Genomic DNA, 25,882 nt, shown 5'->3' with positions numbered 1-25,882 from the left:
CTGACGGCTCCACCGGTGCCTTATTATCAGACGACCGTGAGGAAGAAGCTTTTTCCTTCTGAGGTACGGTTTTAATAGTTTTCGCCATCGATATGAAAGGAAAGAGTGCAAAAGAAGGTGAAGAAATAGACAGCACCAAAATTCTGGTATGTGCGGCCCCGTAGCAGAGAGGATGAATAAGAAAGTTTGGAAGAAGAGAAGTTGCAGAAGTGGTAAAGATTGTATGGAAAGACTATTTATAAACTAAGGCATGACGGTTCGGTATCAGAGATGGCCGACCACCGTTTGACACACATTAAATGTCTCGGTAAAACCGAGCCGATGGTACAGCTACCACAAACGTCAAGATCGGGTTCGATAGAAACGTCAGCATAAATCTGATCGAGCTGCAGGAAAATCATATCGTTCCTCGCCACATCCTCTCCGAAAAACGAGGGGACTATCTGTGTACAGTCAAAATCAATTCCCAGTCATAAGGATCGGTCGAGACAATGACGTTTCAATCGAAGGGTATCCACATGACAAGCTCGAACGAATTCCGAAGTAGAGACGTCGAGCTTCGAACTATAAGACCAATCGACGGCAAAACCCGATATCATTATCGAGCCCGTGTCCGAATCGGACTACAGGACAACACCGATCGACACAGGCCATGAATATCGATGCCCCAAGGCAGAACCGAGCTCGAACCAAAACTCGGGATTCAATCTAACACCGAGCTCGAGTCAGTGCCAAACTCGCAGACAAGAGCCGTTACAACCGCACCAAGGGAGAGAATCTTGGCGAGAATCAAGGAAGAGACAAATCATCATGAGTTCTCCACTATATTTATTATTTTATTATATTTTTATAGATAAAGTAGCGACCCCCTACTATAAAAAGGGAGATAGACTGCAATAGACACAAGTCCTCCAAGATACATTAAGATTTCAGTGTGCTTATTTTTTCTAATTCAATTCAGTCTTCCCGTCCATCATTCACATTTTATAGCAAAAATACTTGTATTTGTCATTTTGTTTCAAAGGAATTTGCATACCTTTAGAACCATATCTAAATTTAACGTTATCCGATTTTTCTGGTAAACAATTTTATATATTTAATTTCAATGTAATGAATCAAAAATCCAACAAGAAATAATTTATATATTACTATCCCTACATAATTCATTCGTACCAGACGTCCCCCAACATGTTCATTTCCATTTGAAAAATCAAAATCTTTTTAACGTTATAACTTTCTCATATATCTTTAAAATATTTTAATTATAAACAATGAAATTGATGATACCTTTTTATTTTTATAAATTAAGTTCAACAAGAATAATGAAACCACTGTCCAAATTAAAGGTTTTGATCACGGATTCTGAATCATGTTAATAATTCTTTTTAGGAGAGAAATGAAGAGTACTTATAGAATTGATAAGTCAAATTTCAGATTTCAGAAATAAAAAGAAAGGGAGTAGCTAGTAAGTAGTAGGCCAACATATACATTAAACTCTGATATAGGTAGAGTCTATAGAGTGAGAATATGAGGTGGGTGTGTGGTTTGCCAGCGAAGAAGCAGAAGGATCAATGCTCTCTCTTTCTCTCAGCTCAGGTCAAAGCTGGCACTCTGTATTAAGCCCCTCTCTTTTTCCTCTTCTCTTATTTACATCTCCTTTCCTCTACATCTCCCCTTCACACTCTCTCTCTCTCTCTCTCTCTCTCTCTTCACTTCGAAGAGGGAAAATTAATGAGAATTTGAGAACAAAGAAGAGAGCATTTTCTTGGCATTTTAATGGTTGATCATTGTACAACAACCAACATGGCTGCCTCTCCTTCTATCTCCTGTTCTGAAAAGAAACATTGGTGGATTAGCAACAGAAAGGTAATTAAAAATCTTTTCTTTCCCCCCCAATCTAATCTAACATATATTCAAGTTCTAATAATTTATTAACATTTGTTTTACAGATTGTTGACAAATATATCAAAGATGCAAAACTTCTTATTGCAACACAAGAACCCAACGAGATTGCTTCGGCCGTTAACCTTCTCGACGCCGCACTCTCTCTATCACCTCGGTTTGAACTTGCCCTCGAGTTAAAAACTCGATCTTTACTCTATCTCCGGCGATTCAAGGACGTCGCCGGTATGTTACAAGACTACATTCCCAGCCTAAAACTTCCCGCCGATGAAACATCGTCCACGTCATCCACTTCGTCTTCTGGGTCTTCCGATAACTCATCCTCACAGCTCTCAAGAGAGAGAGTGAAGCTCCTTTCTTCGGGTAGTGACTCACCGGGTCGGGACGAAACCAGTTTCAAATGCTTCTCTGTTTCTGATTTGAAGAAGAAAGTTATGGCTGGTCTTTGCAAGAACTGTGATAAAGAAGGGCAATGGAGGTAATTTTGCTGTTCTATTGATTGGCTTGTAGATTACGCCATAACAGCTAGCTGTCTCTGTATTAATTGATGAATTGTCCTAATCTTGATTTATTTATTTCTTTTTCAAGTCAAATCTGCTTTGTTATTACTTTACTTCTTTATTGTTTATTCACTTACATTTTAGTAGTAATAATAACTACTCCTTGAAAAATGTAGTCTTTATTGAAATTTCTGTGTGTACTTGAGGCTTAAATCTATGGTGAACGAGCTGACTCGGACTCACACTCGTTCGTTATTTGTGTATTTTTTTCAGGTACTTGGTTTTAGGTCAGGCTTGTTGCCATTTGGGTCTAATGGAAGACGCGATGGTTCTTTTACAAACCGGTAAACGCATCGCGACGGATGCATTTCGTCGCGAAAGCATTTGCTGGTCTGACGATAGTTTTTCGTTTGCCAAATTCCCAATCTCCGGCGAACCGGGCACCACAAATAACCAGCCTCCGACTCCTCCTAAAACGGAGTCCGAGAGCATTTCTCAACTGCTCAGTCATATTAAGCTTTTGCTCCGTCGAAAGACGGCTGCAATTGCTGCTCTTGATGCAGGGCTTCATTCGGAAGCTATTAGACACTTCTCGAAGATTGTAGATGGTCGTCGTGGTGCTCCACAAGGGTTCTTAGCCGAATGCTATGTGCATCGGGCCTCAGCATATAGATCGTCTGGTCGAATTGCTGAGGCAATAGCTGATTGCAATCGAACACTAGCATTAGACCCTTCTTGCATTGATGCTCTTAGGACTAGAGCTGCTTTATTTGAAGCTATTCGATGCTTGCCCGATAGTCTTCATGATCTCGAGCACTTAAAACTCCTTTATAATTCGATGCTACGTGATAGGAAATTACCTGGACCTATATGGAAGCGTCAAAACGTGCAATACAGGGAAATTCCAGGAAGGCTTTGTTCCTTAGGTGCTAAAATGCAAGAATTGAAGCAGAGAGTTGCTTCTGGTGAAACTGGGAATGTTGATTACTATGCATTGATCGGTTTAAGGCGGGGTTGTTCTAGATCAGAATTGGAAAGAGCACATCTACTGCTCACTTTAAGACACAAGCCTGATAAATCAACAAGCTTTGTTGAAAGGTGTGAGTTTGCGGACGAAAAGGATATAGATTCCGTTCGGGATCGGGCAAAGATGTCATCTTTACTGTTGTATAGATTGATCCAGAAAGGTTATACAAGTTTAATGACGACGATCATAGATGAAGAAGCTGCTGAGAAGCAGAGAGCTAAGGCTGCAGCTGCATTACAAGCAATGCAGCAACAAGTTCAGCAAACTCAAGAACTTCAACAATCTAGAGCTGAAACAGTCCGCAGTAACGCAGCCGCATCAAGAAGAGCATCAGAGGCTGCTTCCGATACTACATCAAGAGTAATTTCAGAGGCTGCTGCTAATACTTCATCATGTAACAACAGGGCAGAAAACAAGGTGGTGTCAAGTTCAACAAATGCATCAGCATTTCAAGGAGTGTTCTGCAGAGACCTTGCAATTGTTGGGAATTTATTGTCTCAAGCTGGAACTGGGTTTAATCGCCCAATTCCTATGAAATATGAGGCATTGAGCTGCTAAATGTTAAGGGTTTATCGTAAAAAATCAGACTGAGATTTAGCTTGGACAATGTTAATACCATCGGCGCTGGAGAAGAATCTGAATTTGGTCCAATATCTTTGTACAAAGGGAAAAAATATGGGTTACTATTGGCAGCCGGGAAAATTTTGTAACTTTATCTTTTAATCTATCTATTTTCTCTATTATTCTCTCTTTACTTCTTATATTTTTGTTTTTTTGTTGTCAACTTTTGGTCGCTTTTGCGCTACATGTACAGAGTTAAATTCAGCACCTAATTTATCTACCAGTATCCTTTCTCTTTTACTTCACTCCACAATTTCTGCAATTTCTTCTATTTTTTGATATGGTTGCTTTGTCATATTACTTCAGTTGTCCTCTGTTTGTTTAGATTTTGAGAAGCTGAGGAAATCCTAAAGAGGGGGTGAATTTAATGGTTCCATAGGAAAGGAAGGATTGAAAGTTTGAAAAAGAAGCAAAGTTTAGCTTCCATCCCATGTCTTTATCTGCTCTGCTTTCTTCACAGCACAGCACAGTACAAAGGCCATTGCATTAATTAGAGCAAGTGTTTACTCGTACTATGCTCTTTCTTTCTTTTTTTATGTGTCAGGCTTATCTATACTACCCTGCCAAACCCTGACATTCTACTTGATTTCAATAAAAATGACTTTGTTACGTATTTCTTTTTTACTACATTCAAAAATTAGAATCTTTTGGTTCATCCTCTCAAATGTAATTTGTCCTGTTATAGAGCCTGTATAGGCTTTGATTATATATGCAGTTAGGTGTATGAATAAAATGATGAAGGAGTTGGCACGCAAAGTTGCATTAACTGCCAAAGATATATCTACCCCCAAGTAGAGTGGATTCTGAGAAGAGAGTTGTCTGTTTCTTAGGTTGAAAAAGTGTACGAAATGATGTACAGTAATAACTGAGTAAAGCGTGTTTGCTTCTGATAACTGATGAACTCAATAAACCAAGCAATTGAAAAACCATACTGTATTAGATATTTTATAGGCCTGGCCTTTTGGGAGTAACTTTTTCCATTGTCATTATCACAATTTACCATTTGCTCTGCCTACCTTTGCATGGGTTCATTACTCATTAGTGCAGGACAGTGAGGTACGGGTAAAAAAAAGAAGGGGACCTCACCTCGTTCGCTTTTCTTCCTTCAACTCCCTTTTTTCTTCTCTTTCTGGGTTTTCTAATTCAGCGGCTCGATTTTCGGAGTTCTCCATACACATATGTCGCACATGCAAACGTAACATGTACTTTGGTTACCATGTAGTAGTGCTTGTACAATTTCTTCAATATTGCGGTGCTCAAGCAAATCCCATGTCGATGAAACATGATATTGATATTCAATATATAAGGAAACAGGTCTCCGCGAGTCCGGACTTCTAAGGTGCCCACATCGACAAACACGAGAGAGATATTGGATATATAAGTTATAAATCCTAGTGACGCGTTTCATATTGAATGTCATGGTGTCCTCGTGATCACCAAATTATGGGTCCGCCTTTGTTTAGACGCAAAACGAACAATATTACTAGTGATTGTTACAAATATCTTCTTCTTTATCCATTCGTACACCAAATTGAACCTTTCCAAACAGTACTACGACATTATTTTAAACCGTTCAGTGTTTGAAGTTTATTACTATGACTAATTCAGACCCGAACTCAAAATTTCTAACTATTCCACCACATTATTTGGAGATAGTCTTGCTACATACAATACTTAGCTTTTACAATATTTATTTTCAGCAGCCAGAGTAAAACTTAAGGGGGCAAGACAATCGTTTATTGAAGTGGTGCATATCCCCTTGAAGACAGGAAGATAAGAATCACTATCCTTAAACCAATGCAACAACAAATATTCTCGTAGAGGTCGTCTGGCTTTTTGTGTAAGTGGAACTGTGAAACTTTAGAGAAGTGCTTAGGAAATAACCAATCGACTCTGTAAAACTTTGTTGTTACCAAAATCCAATTTAGTGTTTCCCACTTCCCTCACTTTCCACTTACACCAAAATGGACCACTACTCCTATTGTATCTTGACTTATACAACAGCCTCTTCAGAGAATAGAAATAATAGCGTCTAACTTTCACAAATTGCCAATACGCAGTTTTTTTTATACTACTAGTTACTTATAAGTTAAAGGTGGTTTGACAACTTAAGAAAAGATCATTACTTGTTGCACCATCAAAGTGCACAGTAAAATAATAAAGATTCGTCTACTCTTAATTAAACGTTTTGTGTTCAATCTCTAGACTTGAGTATTCTTTAAAAGAAATAGCTAAAAACCCTTATATTAAAATTTCCAAGGAGCAAATTCAAATTAATCGGGTCAATAATTGCAAACACTGATTACTTGATGTACGCAAAAGAAGATAAGTAACTTGATAATTTATACGTAAACAATACTTATATCAGATTAAGGTAAGAGTTACTACAAATTAAAGTGAGAATATAGACCCATATGCCTATGATTAAGTACAAAATTATATTAAACATGTATGATATTCATTAGTTTAATTTAAAATCGAATTCGAGTAAAAATAAAATTTGACTAAATTATATGACTCGAATCGATAAAAAAAAGTTAATATTTGCAACTTTCCTTGCAAGTGACTTCAGAAGCTGAAATCCACTTCCTTTTGTATATAGCACTTCATCTTTTTCTTTCCTTTTGTTTTAATTCTTTCCCTATGTATGGATAGTGTTGTAGCCCTTTGCTTCCACACTAATCAAACCATTTCGTGATTCCCAAGAGGACCATCTTACCATGTTCCCCTTTTCCACTTTAAATCCAAATAAGAAGAAAATTAATACTACTATTAACTCTTAAGTATTTTGTCCCTTTTTTCCTTAATTCCATTTTTTGCAATGTTTGACAAAATTGTTTGATAATGATGGATCAAAGGACAACATTAACACATAATGATGATTAAAGTGGCTAATAACATGGGCTTATAATGACGGAATATATTCATACTTCCTTGGCACTCTGCGGTTTCAGATAGCCATCATTCACCTTATGTAGACAAAGAAAGCCATAACAAAGAAAGAAAAAGGCATAAAGAGAGAAGAGTCACGTGCACCCCATAAAGAATACTGCAATCTGGAAATGTGGGTGACCAGTGAGAATTAACGAATCTAGATGAAAAGGAAAAAGATAAAAAGTACTAGTACATGATTGATTTCCATTAATTTGATTTTCCCAATATCTAGCTAATTATGTACATTTGCTCAACTGTTATTGTTTTGGCTATGCATTTTAGACCATAGTAACATTTTTGACATGACATATATATTTATAAACATATGCTAGCAAAATATCAAAAGTATTTTATTGTATCAACATTGACTTGATAATAAAATTTGAAAAATTCCTATGGAAATCCGAAGCCTCTACTCTTCAGGTGCGCAATGAGTAAACTGCTTAATGTACAATAGCTCGTAAATCACACATGAAATATAAATCGTATTTGAAAAACATGGTACGACGAGCTCTGACCGATAAAATTAGTAAGTTGTTTTACTTCTACTGTTTGTAATTTCGTGATGTATCATTAAAGTGCATAATTCAATAGTGAGAAGATAAAAAGAAGAAGAGGAATATGAGTAAGTGGGGAGAAAGTGGAAGGACATGTATTGTAGTGAAAGTATACTGCAAAACAAGTTTGAATTTAGCAATCTTTAGTAGTAGTATCTCAAATCTCAATGTTTAGTGAAAATAAATTAATTAGTAGTTGATGAAACTTTCAATGCTTATTCTGACAGGGAACAATATTCTATCCTATGGGTAAAGCACGATAATATTGATTACTAGGTTTTTTAAGTAGGGTTATGTCATAGGTCTATGGGATCATATGAAATCGAAAAACATCCTCTCGAGGAAAATTTTCATTTTTATGTAAAGTTTGAAATTAAAATTATAATTTCTTGAGGCGAAAGTGAAGGTATTAGTAGTTAGCACCGTTTCCAAAGAGGCATCTTTTGATATGGTAGAACTCTGGATACAAACACCCTTTCCAATTTTCCACACATCTGTATCTTATAAGTTGATTAAGTTTTTGAAGAGTTTGAAGACGTCTCTTATCGAGATCGAGGCTATCAAATGGTTTATTGTCTTATCTAGGATTTTCTTCTTTTTCTTTCTTTGGAATGCGAAGGTGAGGTAATAAGTTTCTAAACTTTTTATTTAGTTTTTATCACTTGTTACTACGTGTATTGGAGCCCAACTAATTTAAATTTTACAAAATTTTTATTTACATAATTCGAATTCGAGATTTTTAATTAAGAATAAATAGATTTTATTCATTTCACCATAATCTTTAGTAGTATAATAATAATCTTACTTCTATATATGTTGCCTTTCTATTTTACTTTATTTTAACTATAATGTGATATCATCAATGATATGACAAAAATTGGTTGGGAAATGGGCATATATCAGAACTTATGACCTTACATAACTTGAACGACCAAAATTTTATGTTAGTCTTACTACTGTCTTAAGCTTATTCGATTTTCTTTTTACGTCGTTAGTTATTAGTATAAGCTATTTTAATACTTGGCGGAAGAATAGTTTGGTGGTCAAAACTTAACCACACATTAATTTTTAGCCTAAAGCAAACGTTTGATCATACAAATCCAATCTTACTTAAAACTCCCTCGTTAATTATAGTTAATCGTATCCGTCATTAAACAGTATGCTAGCTATTATCTTCCTAGGTGAATATGAAGTGATCTTCTCATTGATAAATGTTAAACTTGTTTTTTTTTTAAAAAAGAAATCTTCTCATCGAAAAAGGTTTGTATATTAAAAAATGATATAAAAAAGAAAAAAAGAAAGGGGAACACGTGATGTTTGAATGTTGGGAACATCGGAAAGAGGAGAAGTCGTGGCCAGATAAGGAACAGTAGTTGTAAAACAGATTGGAGCTTAGCACTAAGATGACGATTATTGATGTCAGTCTTCACTCTTCTCGTCTGTGGATTGCATGTGATTTTTCTCTAATTTTATGGATTTCATGTGCTCTCTCCCTCTGACTTTGGTTTTGCCCTTTCCCATTCACATTGTCTTACCAATTCAAATATATGTATATTGATAGAGTAAAGGTTTATTTGAATCGATTATTGCGAGTTAATTATTTACAGCATTTTTTATGCGCTTTTCACATTAAAATTACCATAGACAATATTAATGTTTTAGATCATCTTAATACAATACGATGGTATAACAAAAAAACAGTTGGGATTTTTACACAAACTCAAAAACTTATCAGTTCAAAAAAATTAAACTCTCTCACAACGTGACCGATCTTCAACACTATGTGTTACTGGTGTGAAAACTAAAATTCTAAGTCAAGATCCAATAATAAAGAAGACAAAATATGGTACAACGCAGAATGAGCTTCTTTGTCTGTCTTAGGAGCAATTCAGAACACCATGACTTTTGATTCCTGCATATATATATATATATATATATATATATATATATATATATATATATATATATATATATATAGTGTGTGTATATATATATACTCGGTTAAAAATATATCCATATATTTGGCATTTTTAGTAACCATGCAATTGCAAATCAGTCAAATCATGTGTTCATATTTTGATCTTTTTAGTTTCACGAGTTTACGACTCTTTCTGCAGTCAGTCTTTTCTAACACTCAAAATACAGTTCATTGGTCAAAATCATAACCATTGTGTTAAATCCGAATACCATCAATTTTATTATTACTATTGTCCATTTGAAACTTTTTTATTTTCCTGTGAAATAAAAGGTTCGTTTTTGTTACTTTTGGTTTTAAATGCAATAAATCAATTACAAGACAATGGTGATCACAAAAGTAATTAAAATGGAACTAGGGTTTCCCGTGCAATAGTTTTTATTAGTTGTTTACCCGAAAAATAGATAGAGTTGAATTTATACGTAGTTCTAAAAACACATAGTATAACTTGATACAAATTGGAAAAATAAGTAGAAATATATCGAATATTGACTGTAAAAAGGAATGAATACAAACCCAAATTGAGTAAAGAATGATTTGATAAATGAATAAGATGAATCGATATCAAAAGCCCGAAAAAGGATAATATTAGCTATATGTTATGTAAATCTCAATAATCTCTGAATCTGAGGGGGTCTATGAATGTCCTCTTACAAATGATAGCCACCCTTAATATAGTAGAGAAAACCTACTTTGGATATAATTAAAAATACATAGTGGGGATCTCATGATAGATTAACTAATTAGCTTTTCGTTGATTTCCGCTGAGATTCTCTTCCCTAATGCGGCTATAACGATTCTTTGTCTTTTGGCTAGATCTCGATCTTGGTCGGTCTCTGGGTCCTGAGTTCGATATTGATTCGAGCTCGATTGGCCTCTAGGTCTCGAGCTTGATATTATAATGACGAACCTCGGTCCATCATACTCCAATCTTGATTAATCACATGAAGGGCAAACTCGATTTTGACCGTATACAGATAGTCCATTCATTTCTCGGAAAGAAAGTGGCAAGAAACGATATGATTTTTCAATCTGCGACTAGACGAATACTGACGTCTGCGATGAGCCTGATTGTGACGTATGAGACAAACGTCTCATCGGCCCGTTTACCAAGGCATTAAATGCGCGTCAGTCGATGCTCGGCCACCACCAATTTTGAATCGTCATTGTGAAATCTATAAATAGCCCCCTTCTTCATCATTTCAAACTTTTAACTTAAGATCTCTTCTTATTCGATTTTTCACAGTTCTTCGTCTTCACCAAAGCTCTCTGTATATAGTCAAAACCGAGTTTGCCCTTCGTATGATTGATCAAGATTGGAGCATGATGGATCAAGGTTCGTCATCATAATATCAAGCTCGAGACCCATAGGCCGATCAATATCAAGCTCGAGACCAAGAGATCAATCGATATCGAGTTCGAGTCAATATCGAGCTTGAGTCCCAGAGACCGATCGAGCTTGACTCAATATCGAACTCGAGACCCAAAGACCGAAAAACACCGAGATCGACCAAGATCGAGATCGAGCCAAGAGACAAAAAGTCGTTATAGCCGCACTAGAGAAGAGAATCTCGGCGAAAATCAATGAAAGCTAATTAATTAATCTATCATGGGATCCCCTCTATGTATTTTTAATTATATGCAAAGTAGGTTTCCTCCACTATATTAAGGGTGGCTATCATTTATAAGAGCACATTCGCAAACTCTCAGATTCAGAGATTATTGAGATTTACATAACATATAGTTAATATTATCCTTTTTGGGGCTTTTGATATCGATTCATCTTGTTCATTTATCAAATCACTCTTTACTCAATTTGGGTTGGTATTCATTCCTTTTTACAGTCAATATTCGATATATATTTACTTATTTTTCTAATTTGTACCAAATTATACCACGTGTCCTTAGTACTATATATAAATTCAACTCTATCCGTTTTTCAGGTAAACACTCTTTATTCCCGAGGTCCTATGGTCATACCGCACAACATCGAAATCCAGTACCGGAGCAAGACCATTCTCGTTGGTTTATGGCACCGAAGCCCTGATCCCTGTCGAGGTTGGAGAACCTAGTATCAGGTTTCGATATGAAACAGAGGAGTCGAATAACGAGACCGCGAATATGAGCCTAGAATTATTTGACGAAAAATGAGAAGCTGCTCTCGTCCGATTGGCCGCCCAAAAACAGCGAATCGAGAGGTGCTACAATCGAAGGACTAATCTTCGACATTTATAAAATCGGGGACTTGGTGCTAAGGAAAGTCACCCTTAACACCCGAAATCTGAAGGAAGGGAAACTGGGTCCGAACTGGGAAGGACCGTATTAGGTTCTCGAGATCACCGGAAAAGGATCCTATAAGCTCGGTGTGATAAACGGCAAACAACTACCGAGCAATTGGAACGTATCACACCTAAAGCGATACTACTGCTAAGGTACGACCCTCCCATGTTCATTTATGTTTCGAAACTAACCCTTGCAGGTGTTCGACCAGAAACAGGGATAGATTCCTCAACTCGAAGCCTTTAGGTTTGAAAGCACGCATTGTACTCTTTTTCTCTTAGACCAGTTTTATCCCAAATGCGTTTTTCGGCAAGGTTTTTAATGAGGCAGTCACTGATCGTGCTAACTTAGAGCAATTCAACAGTATCCGAGGCCTCTTTACAATCAACCTCGAATACTGGGGGGTATTGTTTCCCTCAAATATATCAAGTTTCGAATATATCAAGTTCGATGCAAGGAAGTTACTTTATGGCAATAGGGTCTCGATAGGAAAAATTTGTAAGGGCCAAATGGTCAAACGAACCATGGCCGCATAGTTTGCTCGAGTCCTGGCACAAAACATGTACACATGTATGATGACCTATAAAGAGAAATTTCTTCTTTACCGATATCTCATACCTCAGAAATGTTCTTCTACTTCATATTCTCGATCTATTATGAAAATAGGCTTAAGGGCCGACCATGACCGGAGTTCGAACGATTACCCTATAAATCGGGGACTGCCATCTACAAAATCAACGATATCGAATTATACAAAGCATAAGGGCTACTTTTACTTCGAGTTCGAGAAATCATTCTCACTCGACCTTAAAGCCTAAGGGGTACCTTAATTCGAGTTTGAGAAATCATTCTCACTCGACTATAAATCCTAAGGGCTACTTTCACTTCGAGTTCTCGAATCTATTCTCACTCGACTACAAAGCCCAAGAGCTACTTTTACTTCGAGTTCGAGAAATCATTCTCATCCGACTACAAAGCTCAAGGGCTACTTTCACTTCGAGTTCGAGAAATCATTCTCACTCGACTACAAAGCCCAAGGGCTATTTTTACTTCGAGTTCGAGCAAAACCTCACTCGACCTTAAAAGCCTAAGGGCTACTTTCACTTCGAGTTCGAGAAATCATTCTCACTCGACTACAAAGCCCAAGGGCTACTTTTACTTCGAGTTCGAGCAAATCCTCACTCGACCTTAAAGCCTAAGAGCTACCTTAATTCGAGTTCGAGAGATCATTATCTCTCGACTATAAAGCCTAAGGGCTACTTTCACTTCGAGTTCGAGAAATTATTCTCACCCGACTATAAAGCCCAAGGGCTATTTTTACTTCGAGTCCGAGCAAATCCTCACTCGACCTTAAAGCCTAAGGGCTACCTTAATTCGAGCTCGAGAAATCATTCTCACTCGACTACAAAGCCTAAGGGCTACCTTAATTCAAGTTCGAGCAAACACTCACTCGACCATAAATCTTAAGGGTTGTTTCTTCTTCGAGTTTGAGCAAACACTCACTCGACCATAAAGCCTAAGAGCTGGCTTTTTTATAGTTCGCGTTCGAGAAATCATTCTCACTTGACTACAAAGCCTAAGGGCTACCTTAATTTGAGTTCGAGAAATCATTCTCACTCGACTAAAAAGCCTGAGGGATACCTTGCTTCGAGTTCGAACATTCACTCGGGGACTACCTGTAAGAAAATGTCGAGTGCAGCACTTGCTATCGGTCCTTGATATCTTAATCTTGGACCTTTGAATAATTATTCCATGCTAAGGCACTTTTTGACCTTTGTATAAGTTAACAAAAAGGCAAAAGATTCAGAATCCATAGAAAGGAAACGTTTTATATATACATCAAATATTTTACATAGGCAACACGACCCGAAAGAAGTTCCTTATAGAAGGCTGAAGAAGCCTCGATAGAAATAACAAAAACTACTTAAGGTCCTAAATTTCTTGGTCTTCATCGGAGGCCATGTCCTCGGGATCTTCGCCACCTTCAGATGCGCTTGAGCTATCGGAGTCTTCCTCGGGGAAGGCCAGCCTTCGAGCCCTGTTTTCCTCCGCCTTGGCATTTTTAATTTCGGTCTCAACATCGAAGCCCTGAGCACTGACCTCCTCGAGAGCTTCTCTCCGAGCTCGCCATTTAGCATGTTCGACCATGCTCTTGGCCTTGGCATGATTAACCTCAATGTAGATCCTGAATTGGGCCACTTTAGCATCGGCTCTTTTATTAGCATCGGCCGCCTCAGATCTAACCACTTCGAGTTCATTAGCCAAGCTCGCCTTATCGGAAGTGGCCAAATCTAACCGACTCTGAAGTTCTTTAACCCTCTCGATCAGCACCGAGGCATTTTCTTTTGTAACCCGAAGCTGGGCCTCAGACGACTCTAGTTGCGCTTGAACGACCTCCTTTTTGGAGGCAAGGATATTCATATTTTCTTTGAATTTTTCCCCTTCGGCCATTTGCTCATCTACTTGTGAATCGAGCCGTTCGATCTGTTCAAGCCTCTGCCAAACCTATAGAATCGGATTGTTAGTGGTTATATCTAATTCGTCTTCACTATGATGAAGAATTCGGAATACCTGCTCGGCCATCTCCTCGTGCCCATCCCGAGCCACTGCCAGATCTGCTCGAAGTTTCTCGCTAAGGAGTTTTAGGAGTCGCTATTCTCAGTGAGGTCCCAAACCTCGGCCTCATGCTCCTCTCGGATTCGGATGAAAGCCTCGTGATGCAACACCGAAGCCTACAAACATGGAAAAAATGTTAGAATTATCTACAACAAGTATAAAAGAAACAACATAGATGCCATCGAAGTTACCCGATTCAGAGCATGTTGGGCCTCGTTAAAAAGGTAGGCAGGTCCTACCGCATTCATCATTGCTTGATCCTCTTCGGTCAGTAGGGACCAAAGGTAGCTAGCAATCCCCACGGGGGGAGAGAAAATTCGGGTATCCTCCGGGATAGAGAGCACTACCTTCCGCATACGTTCAGGATCAATACTCGAGGCCGGGAATCGGTCCACCAGTTTTGGAACCGATGAAGACCCGGTAGAACCCGACCATGATGTTTTCTTTAGTATCGGTAATCCACCAAACCCGATAACCTCCCCTGAGGTAGCTGACTCGAGCCTATCCAGAAAACCGTGGATATCGGTCGGTTCTTGAATGCCCTCGTAGGATCGACCTTCCAACATGCTGGCCTCACGGATCATGGCATTCGTAATATGAGGGATCCGCTAATATCAACTATCCCAGGCTAATTCCTCGAGATATCTTCTGCTGACCGAGAATTCCTACCATCGGTCTCCCCTTCAACTATCTCAGCTCAAAACGGAATAATCTCGATTTTTTCTTGTTCCGAAATTTTGGCCAGGTTTCCTTATTCATTTTCGCCGATTCGGAAGGTTGTTGTATAACAACATTAGCCTGTACAACGGATAATTCTTACTATCCTTCTTCGGGCACGTCCCTTAATCGGCGGATCGATTCCGGAAGCATAACATCGGAGCCCCCCTTTGGCTTGCGCGATTTCTTTGACGGTTATTTCTTTTCCGAGATCGGGGAACTCGGTACATCCTTTCTCTTCTTTTCTTTAGCCTGCTTTGGGACAGGACCCCCCTCATCACCCGATGGGGGCCTCATAGCAACGTCCTTCCCAAGTCCTACAAAGGGAAAAAAAGGGTTAAGCAAGTAAAGAAAAGCAAATAACAAACAAATTAAGAGAGAGACTTACCATGACTACGGGCCTCCCATCGACCCTTTGATAATTCCACCCAAGCGTGCACGGAGTACGGTCTCTACAGCACCAGACCTTCAACCCATTACTTAAGGTCCGGAATCGGCTCGGGCATCCAAGCCACAGCTGTGACAAGAAAGAAAAAATGGATCGAGAAAATGAAAGGCAGTTACAAAATTAAAACGAACGAAGGGAAATATGTGCTCATTGTTCATATTCCATTTCTCAAGAAATGGCATGTCGTCGGCATGGATCAGGTCCGAGGTTTTTACTAGAACAAATCGGCCCATACAACCTCGATCACGAGTTTCGTCTATACTCGAGAACGGCGCTTTGGTAGCCTGGCGAGCAAGCTTGATTAACCCCCTTCATAAAGTCGGGGACTATAAAGGTGCATAAGGTGGTCGAGGGTGAAAAGACACCCCTCGATTTTGCTCGAGAAAAATCAAAGAAGAATCACTATTCTCCAAAGAGAAGGATGGATTTGGCCAAGGCTCACGTCGTATCTCTTGCCAAAGGCGACGATAACAAGGTCTAAAGGACCTAACGTGAAAAGGTAAGTGTAAACACTTAGGAACCCTTCCACATGGGTAGTAATTTATTTATCAGGCGATGTGACTACCACATGCTTACCGTCCCAGTTGCATTCTTGTTTGACTTTCTCGAGAATTTTCTTGGTGATTGTACACTGGTACCTCGATATCGGCTCACATCGATCCGGTACCGAAGAAGGTTTTTTAACTTTAAAATCACTAATAGTAGAACACCCTGCTGGAACAAATTCCTCAGGGCGAGGCTCTGCCGCATCCTCACCGCCGGCGGGTCATGATGTAGAGGCAACCTCTTTTTGCGGAGCAGTTTTAGATGTTTTAGCCATCCGAATTTCTATGAACAAAGAAGAAGGGAGATTGAAGTATTTGGTGTTTTGGAAAGAACAAGCAAAGAAATTCCAAAACTTGGGAATAGAGAGCTTTGGGGAAGACGAAGAACTATGAAGATTGGAATAAGAAGAGATTTGAAGGTAAAAGTTTGAAATGATGAAGAAGGGGGCTATTTATATATTTCACAGTAACGGTTCAAAATTAGTGGTGGCCGACAATCGACTGACGCGTATTTAATGCCTTGGTAATCGGACCAATGGGACATTTGTCACATACGTCACAATCGGGCTCATCGCAGATGTTAGTATTCGTCTAGTCGGAGGTTGAAAAATCATATCGTTTCTCGCCACTTTCTTTCCAAGAAACGAGGGAACTATCTGTATATGGTCAAAACTGAGTTTGCCCTTCGTGTGATTAATCAAGATTGGAGCATGATGGACCGAGGTTCATCATCATAATATCAAGCTCGAGATCCAGAGGTCGATCAATATCAAGCTCGAGACCAAGAAACCGATCGATATCGAGCTCGAGTCAATATCGAGCTAGAGTCCTAGAGACCGATCGAGCTCGACTCAATATCGAACTCGAGACCCAGAGACCGACCAATACCGAGACTAACCAAGATCGAGATCGAGCCAAGATAAAGAGTTGTTATAGCCGCACTAGGGAAGAGAATCTCGGCAGAAATCAAGGAAAAATTAATTAATTAATTTATATGGGATCCCCACTATATATTTTTAATTACATCCAAAGTAGGTTTCCTTCACTATATTAAGGGTGGCTATCATTGGTAAGAGCACATTCACAGACCCTCAGATTCAGAGATTATTGAGATTTACATAACATATAGTTAATATTATCTTTTTTGGGCTTTTGATATCAATTCATCTTGTTCATTTATCAAATCATTATTTACTCAATTTGGGTTGGTATTCATTCCTTTTACAGCCAATATTCGATATATTTCTACTTATTTTTCTAATTTGTATCAAGTTATACCACGTGTCCTTAGAAGTACGTATAAATTCAACTCTATCGGTTTTTCGGGTAAACACTCTTTATTCCCAAGTTTTGGAATTTCTTTGCGTGTTCTTCCCAAAATACCAAATACTTCAATCTCCCTTCTTCTTTGTTCACAGAAATTCAGATGGCTAAAACATCTAAAACCGTTCCGCAAAAAGAGGTTGCCTCTTCATCGCGACCCGCCGGCGGTGAGGATGTAGCGGAGCTTCGCCCTGAGGAATTTGTTCTGGTAGGGTGTTCTACTGTCAGTGACTTTAAAGTTGAAAAACCTTCTTCGATGCCGGGTCGATGTGAGCCGATATCGAGGTACCAATGTACAATCACCGAGAAAATTCTCGAAAAAGTCAAACAAGAATGCAACTGTGACGGTAAGGACGTGGTAGTCCCATTGCCTGATGAATCAATTACTACCCACGTGGAAGGGTTCTTAAGTATTTACACTTACCTTTCACGTTGGGTCCTTTATACCCTGTTATAGTCGCCTTTTGCAAGAGATATGACGTGACCCTTGGCCAAATCCATCTTTTTTTTTGGAGAATAGTGATTCTTCTCCGATTTTTCTCGAGCAAAATTGAGGGGTGTCTTTTCACTCTCGACCACCTTATGCACCTTTATAGTCCCCGACTTTATCGAGGGAGGTTAATCCGGCTTGCTCGTCGGGCTACCAAAGCGTCATTCTCGAGTATAGACTAGACTCATGATCGAGGTTGGATGGGCCAATTTGTTCGAGTCAAAACTTCGGACCTGATTCCTGCCGACGACATGCCATTTCCTGAAAAATGGAATATGAACCGTGAGCACATATTTTCCTTCGTTGGTTTTAATTTTTGTAACTGCCTTTCATTTTCTCAATCCATTTTTTCTTTCTTGTCACAACTGTGGCTTGGATGCCTGAACCGATTCCGGACCTTAAGCAATGGGTTGAAGGTCTGGTGCTGCAGAGATCGTTCTCCGAGCGCGCTTGGGTGGAATTATCAAGGGTCGATGGGAGAACCGTAGTCATGGTAGGTCTCTCTCTTAATTTGTTTGTTATTTGCTCTTCTTTACTTACTTAACCCCATTTTCCCTTTGTAGGACTTGGGAAGGACGTTGCCATGAGGCCCCCATTTGGTGATGAGGGGGTTACTGTCCCGAAGAAGCCTAAAGTCTGACTGACATAATAAATAGGGAATAGCGTACCTCGTTCTTCTTGAACCAGAACTCCACTTACTTCTATCTCCGAGACAGCTAAGTATAGATAAAGTAGTTCATCCACTTTCGGGGTATGAAGCAGTGGCAGGCTTGATAAATACCGCTTTAGCTCTTCCAAAGCCTGCTGGCATTCCGTAGTCCATACAAACTTGTTTTTCTTCTTCACCAATGAGAAAAAAGGTGGCTCCTATCTGAAGACCTTGAAATGAATCTTCCTAGGGCGACTATCTGCCCCGTTAGCCTCTGCACGGCCTTTATATTATCTACTACCGTGATGTCCTCGATAGCTTTGATTTTATTGGGGTTGATCTCGATTCCTCGATTGGACACCATGAAACCAAGAAACTTGCCTGAGCCAACCCCAAATGCACATTTTTTGGGGTTGAGCTTCATATTGTACTCCCTTAGTATAACGAAAGTTTCCTGCAAATGCTTCAAATGGTCCTCTGCTCGCAGGGACTTAACTAACATGTCATCAATATAAACTTCCATTGATTTTCCTATTTATTTTTCGAACATTCGATTTACTAGGCATTGATAAGTTGCACTAGCATTTTTTAGACCGAATGACATTACATTATAACAGTAGGTACCGCACTTAGTGATAAACGAGGTATTTTCCTGATCCTCCGGGTTCATCTGTATCTGGTTGTACCCGGAGTAGGCATCGAGAAAACTGAGAGTCTCATGGCCGGCCGTGGCATCGATCATACGATCGATGTTAGGCAAAGGAAAAGAATTCTTAGGGCATGTTTTGTTCAGGTCTTTATAATCTATACACATTCTAAGTTTGTTTCCCCTTTTAGGGATTGCCACCACATTTTTTAGCCATTTGGGGTATTTTACTTCTCGAATGGATCCTATTTTAAGAAGTTTGGTTACCCCGTCCTTGATGAAGGCATGTTTGACCTCGGATTGGGGCCTTCTTTTTTGCTTTATCGGATGGAATTTCGGATACAAACTTAGTCTATGAGTGGTTATTTTCGGTGGTATCCCTGTCATGTCAAGATGGGACCAAGCGAAACAGTTCATGTTAGCTATAAGAAATTGAATAAACTTTTTTCTGAGCTCGGGATCTAACCCTGTGCCCATGTATACCTTTCGCTCAGGCAGATGTTCAATTAGCATGATTTACTCCAGTTCTTCGACCGTTGATTTGGTAGCGTCGGAATCATCGGGGACCACGAAGGATCGAGCAACCCCACAGTCATCATCTTCGCCAGTCTTCTGATTCTCTAGGTGGGTCGAGGCTGATATTTGTGATTGCTATTTGGTATCCATTCCTCCTTCGAATCTGATCATTTTGTCGATGATAGGGAAGATATCGAAATTACTTCCTCGACAGCAAATATTTCCTTTGCGGCCGGTTTCTCCCAGTAGACCGTTTTGATTCCCTCCGATGTTGGGAATTTCAGAACCTGGTGAAGGGTCGAGGGCACTGCTCTCATGTTGTGGATTCATGGCCTCCCGAACAGGGTATTATATCTCATATCGCCCTCGATCACGTGGAACTTTATTTCTTGGATGGTCCCAGCTATGTTTACTAGTAAAATTATCTCGCACTTAGTAGTTTCACACGCCATATTGAATCCGTATAGTACTAGGGTTGCGGACACGATCTGGTCTTGTAGATCAAGTTGCTCTACGACCCTTGATCGAATGATGTTGGTCGAACTACCTGGTTCAATTAACACACGCTTAACTTGAATTTTATTCATAAGTACAGATATTACCAGTGCATCGTTATGGGGTTGCATGATTCTTTCTGCGTCTTCGTCACTAAAGGACAAGGTTCCTTTAGATGTGTAATCCTGAGTCCGAGATCGCTTTTCTTTTACAATCGACGTCTTAGTGCGTTTAAGCATCGGCCCCTGGGGGACATCGATCCCTCCGATGATCATGTGAATGATGCGTTGTGGCTCTTCTTGTTCGTTTTGTCTATAGAAATCTTCTTTTTGAAATAGTTTTTGGTTTGGTCCATTGTGGCTCCGACATGTGCTTTTACGAAAGAATCTGCAAGCATAGCAAAAGAATCGATAAAGTTAGGCAGTAAATTATGATACCATATCATTGATTCCTTTGATAGGGTTTCCCCGAACTTCTTCAATAATACGGATTCGATCACGTCGTCTTCTAGATCGTTCCCTTTAATAGCATACGTGTAAGAGGTGACGTGTTTGTTGGTGTAGGTCATCCCATTATATTTAGGAATTTCGGGCATGCGGAACTTCTTGGGGATCGGTTTGGGAGCCGCGCTCGGGAGAAAAGGCTTTTGCACAATTTTTTTTGGAATCCAAGCATTTCAATACCGGTGGTGTCCTCGGGATCTGATCAACCCTGTAGTTATAAGTTTCTACTTTTTTGTCGTTTGCTTCAATCCTCTTTTCTCTTGACTTAATTCGTTTTGTCAGTTCCTCGAGCATCTTAATAATTTCGGGATTAGTCCCCGATTCTTGTTCATTTGACCTTACTACAACTGGCCCCGTTTTGTGGGTAGCTTCTTGGGGAGGCCCGGGCTCGAGTCTGCTTGGTACCTGGGTTTGGCTCTGCAACTGAGCTATCGGTACCTGCTGAGCTTGTAACATTTCGAAAATCCTACGCAGGCTGACCCCGTCTTCTCCAGCATTGGGTATTTCGAACTGCAGGTCGAGTTCCATCATGAATGTTATTTTCGGGGTCGGAGCGTTGGTTCGCCTCAATGGCCACATGTGAATTAACGTCAATGGGATCTACGGCCTGAGATCCAATGGGATCGGCAAGTGGCCTTTCATCCCTGGTCGCCAGATTGTTGTTCTCATCTTGAAGGCCGGCTTCGTTGTCGATAGGTAGGGCCATTAATTGAGAGTTCGTCGTTTCTAGCTTGAAATCAAAGACATTTTCAAGAGTAAGTGTAAAATGGTGTATTTTGCAGAGATTTGTACCAAATAACCGATGTTATCCTTAGCCCCACGGTGGGCGCCAAACTGTTTACCCAAAAAACGGATAGAGTTGAATTTATACGTAGTTCTAAAGATACGTGGTATAAATTGGTACAAATTAAAAAAATAAGTAGAAATATATCGAATATTGACTGTAAAAAGGAATGAATAGAGATCCAAATTGAGTAAAAAATGATTTGATAAACGAACAAGATGAATCGATATCAAAAACCCCAAAAAGGATAATACTAGCTATATGTTATGTAAATCTCAATAATCTCTAAATCTGAGGGTATGTGAATGTCCTCTTACAAATGATAGCCACCCTTAATATAGTAGAGGAAACCTACTTTGGATATAATTAAAAATACATAGTGGAGATCCCATGATAGATTAATCAATTAGCTTTTCGTTGATTTTCGCCGAGATTCTCTTCCCTAGTGCAGCTATAATTGCTCTTGTCTCTTAGCTCGATCTCGATCTTGGTCGGTCTCGATATTGGTCGGTCTCTGGGTCCCGAGTTTGATATTGAGTCGAGCTCGATCGGCCTCTGGGTCTCGAGTTTGATATTATGATGACGAATATCGGTCCATCATGCTCCAATCTTGATTAATCACACGAAGGACAAACTCGGGTTTGACCGTATACATTAGTATTCGTAAAGTGTGTGGGCTAGAGATGCAATGGGATATTAAATTAAATTAGCTCAATACTTTAGATCTCTTGTAGATTCAGCAAAGCTAACTGATTTCACATGTTCATGAATTTTTATAACCATTAATAATTCCGTTGGCTTTTAAACTTATATTCCCTTTTGTTGCTCTGAAAATAATTTGTTGTCAACTTTTAAATCACGCACAAATTAATGTATAGTACTAATTATTTTTTTATTAACTTAAGATCTGAATTTGAATTTAACACAATCATTCTTCAAATGACCGTTTACACGTGGCAACCATTTAAGATTGTGGACGGCAGCTTTTTTCAAAATAAAATGTCTTATGCGATTTAAAAATGTACTAGTATACAGATTCCAAATATTTGCCAGAAACATTTGATCATATATCTGCCATTAACTGTAGGTTTCCCATTGGAAAGATTTATACACAAAGATGGATCGAGGTTAATGTTTGTGAGTTCAACTAAATGAGTTTTTGGTCCATATTATCCCTTGTCTCCGAGGGCAGATCCATTTTGATCCATCAAATATAGCCTTGAGTATATTTAGTCCCTTAAGTATGCTAAAGCGAAGCACCTTTAGTCTCACTGACATAATGTATTAAAAAACTTACGTTGTTACCCAACTCTGATTCAGGAAGCAAATCTTCTGCTCTGAAGTAAAACGTTTCCTCTCTTTTTATTGGATAACATAAATTATCACTTTAATTCCTCATTTTTATATAATGTCTTCTAAAATTTTGACCTTAAAAATATCCCCTTCTGTGTCAGTTTTCAATGAGAAAATGATACTGTATAGCTGCTGCAAAAATAAGTGTCATTTTCTCATTGAAAACTGGCACAGAAGGGGATATTTTCAAGGTCAATTTTAGAAGACATTATCTAAAAATGAGGAATTAAAGTGATAATTTACGTTATCCAATAAAAGGAGAGAAAACGTTTTGATTCAGAGCAGAAGATTTGCTTCGTGAATCAGAGTTGGGTGACATTGTTAGTTTTTGAACATATTATGTTGATGAGACTAAACGTGCTCCACTTTAGCATACTTAAGGGACTAAGTATGCTCAGGGTTATATTTGAGGGACCAAAATAGACATACCCTTAAAGATAAGAGACAATATTAGTCAAAAGCTCTCGACTAAATTGTAGACACTGCTTACTGCTTGAACAATATGTACATATATTTAAAATAATTAAATTGTATACATATAATAAAATATAAATTCGTCTCTGGTTGTACAGCTTGTTCTAGTGCTTTAATCGGCTGTAAACTTGACTATTTGAACATTAATTTATGTGAATTATCCAACAGCATGTGCCTCACTATTTTGACCTAATCGAATCAAATTATCATAGACAAAGGCAACAGATTTTTATTGGGTCAGTTGACTATTCCTTTCCATCCTAAACTAACAAAGAGGGGGAAACAAACATGTATAGACATAGCAAAAGTCCATGTTAATTTTAGTGAATAGAGAAAGACATTCTTTTACTTGAGTTCCTTAATAGCTTTTCTTGGCTAACAAGAAAGTGGAACAAAATGGTGCGAATAGTGGTTAGCTAGATTGCTTGGCTACACGAGACCGGTGAAGCAAAATACCACTTTTTTTATTTATTATTTTTTTTATCTTTTCTTTTCTTTAGGACAAAAATTGTTTATAAAATGTTTACACTCTTGAAAAATTGTGTGCTAATTTTTGAAGAGAGTGTGTTCCACGACGAGTTAATGACTCAAAATAAAAAGATTAATTAATTTTTAAATACTATTTTTCAACTTCAACGACACATTTTATGTTTTTCTAACTTCAATCAAATATTGCCTAAAATCGAAATGTCTACCAACTACCAACTGTGACAGACCAAACGACACAGCCAACTCTTGTTTCACTCCCTCCCAACCCTACCCAAGAGAAAATAGGGATCTCCATATAAATACTCGATCAGATTTATTGTTTACTATTTCTAAGGATACATAAATTTATATTATTATATATAATTATATACGTATTTGTAATAAATTATACATATTTTATACATATATAAGTTATTTTTAATATAAGTTACTGGGTGAGCTGTTATTTAAATTAATTCTTCAAGAAAATAAGATAGGGAAAACTACCCAAACTCTTAATCCATAAATAATTTCAACCAAAACAACCCCAAAATAAAATATCTACCGGAAAAGGCTCAATTGGCATTTTAATCTAAAAAGTTTTCAATTAATGTCGATTTTAATGATCAACAATCACATTCGATAAACTCCTCCAAATGGTTCTCTTCACTCTCCTTTTTTAGTCTCTCACTTTCTCTCTAGGTGATTGCTTCGATGCTATTTATTGGTAGATCACAACTGGTAGATTAGTAAAATAATAAGTGCAAGTATTTTGATATAGTAACTTAGTAAAATAAATTGAAAAGGGAAAAAGAAGAGCTAAAACTTCATTGAAAGTTATTGAAGCTCGCTTAAGCTTGAGTTTGAAAATTCGGGTTTCGAAATTGGAATTTATTACGAGTGGGTATTGTTGGAATATATTGGTTACAAAGAGTTTAAAACTCAATTTTGGGACAAATTGGAGGAAATTTTATGTGGTTTTTAATTGAAATATGAGCCATATTTGAAGTAAAACACGAACATAGGAGAAGATGAGACGTGTATCACATAGTATATTTTTTGTGTATCACATATGTATCATATGTGCATCTCTTGTATACCCATATATACTTATATGTGAGATACATGTTAGATACATATGTCGCACAAAAAATTTTAAAGTCTATTTTCAACTACAAAATTTGACTCAAAACCAGTCCAATCTTCCTCCAATTTTGTATATTACTTCATATATGTATATTCAATAAATTCGAACCAATCCCATTAAAGAAAATCTTTTTGCCTGTATTTTTTTTTTGATGTTGTATATCATTAATAACGAATTTTGACTCCATACTAGTCCAAATTATCTCCAATTTTTCTCAAATTTTGTATATTGCCTTATTTACGTGTTTTCAACAAATTCCAATCATACTTATTAAAAAATTATTTTGCCTAAATTTTTTGAATGTTGTATATCATTGGTAACCTTTTATGACTATTTTTGATAACGGCTAAAGGTTGATAAGTCTTGGCTTATTTGGAATATTTTCGTACTTTTCCCAATAAGATACTTTAGGCTCAAACTCTACGTGGCCAGTGGCAAGTAGGCTGATCTTGATCTAAAATGGGCCTGAAAGCCTTGGACCAAGCCTGGGGTCGGTTCTACTCTAATGAGTCTTGCTGACAGATCTCCTTACCCTGGGCCCTTACCTCTAATCTTTGTCATTTCCTTCCCAGGTTATTCATTTCAGAATAAATGACGGGATCTTTACACAAATAACCGGTTATATTTGTTGTTTTATTTTTTCTTGCCATATACATAGATTATACATTGAATATACATAATTATACACATATAATAAATAAATTGTGTATATATTATACATCCTACGGCTATTTTTAGTAAGCAATTGGATGTATGGCTATTTGGGTTAATTCTTCATAAATGAATGCTTAAGGTTATGATTTGTGAATTGGATATAAAAATAATTGTTTTATCATATTGAGCTTTTTTGTGGAGCAGTAGTTATATACTTGTTTTATTAATTCATGATTTAGTGGTTAAATAGCTTATTCA

General features: G+C 38.1%; 1 protein-coding gene across 2 annotated transcripts; it reads left to right on the top strand.

The window, feature by feature from the left end:
- The first annotated feature begins 1,515 nt into the window (after positions 1-1,515).
- LOC104108746 (uncharacterized) lies at positions 1,516-4,290 on the top strand. 2 transcript variants are annotated; one of them, XM_070187814.1, is made up of 4 exons: positions 1,516-1,866; positions 1,950-2,380; positions 2,676-3,980; positions 4,018-4,290. In XM_070187814.1, exons 1-4 carry the CDS (start codon positions 1,777-1,779, stop codon positions 4,025-4,027), a joined length of 1,836 nt encoding a protein of 611 aa, XP_070043915.1. In that variant the 5' UTR covers positions 1,516-1,776; the 3' UTR covers positions 4,028-4,290. The 2 variants fall into 2 exon arrangements, with proteins under 2 accessions (XP_070043915.1, XP_009616156.1); XM_009617861.3 differs by having other exon boundaries at positions 1,517-1,866; positions 2,676-4,290.
- Positions 4,291-25,882: the final 21,592 nt, after the last annotated feature.

Source organism: Nicotiana tomentosiformis, chromosome 1 (genome assembly GCF_000390325.3).
Source record: "Nicotiana tomentosiformis chromosome 1, ASM39032v3, whole genome shotgun sequence".
Taxonomy (NCBI): Eukaryota; Viridiplantae; Streptophyta; class Magnoliopsida; order Solanales; family Solanaceae; genus Nicotiana; species Nicotiana tomentosiformis.
Note: the sequence above shows the minus strand (reverse complement) of the source record. Positions and strands in the feature narration are given on the sequence as shown.

Excerpts from the sequence above, each read along its gene's own strand:
- LOC104108746 (XM_070187814.1), top strand. The coding sequence starts at position 1,777 with ATGGTTGATCATTGTACAACAACCAACATGGCTGCCTCTCCTTCTATC. Across the intron at positions 1,867-1,949 it reads GGTGGATTAGCAACAGAAAG|ATTGTTGACAAATATATCAA; the intron begins GTAATTAAAAAT and ends TTTGTTTTACAG. Across the intron at positions 2,381-2,675 it reads GATAAAGAAGGGCAATGGAG|GTACTTGGTTTTAGGTCAGG; the intron begins GTAATTTTGCTG and ends TATTTTTTTCAG.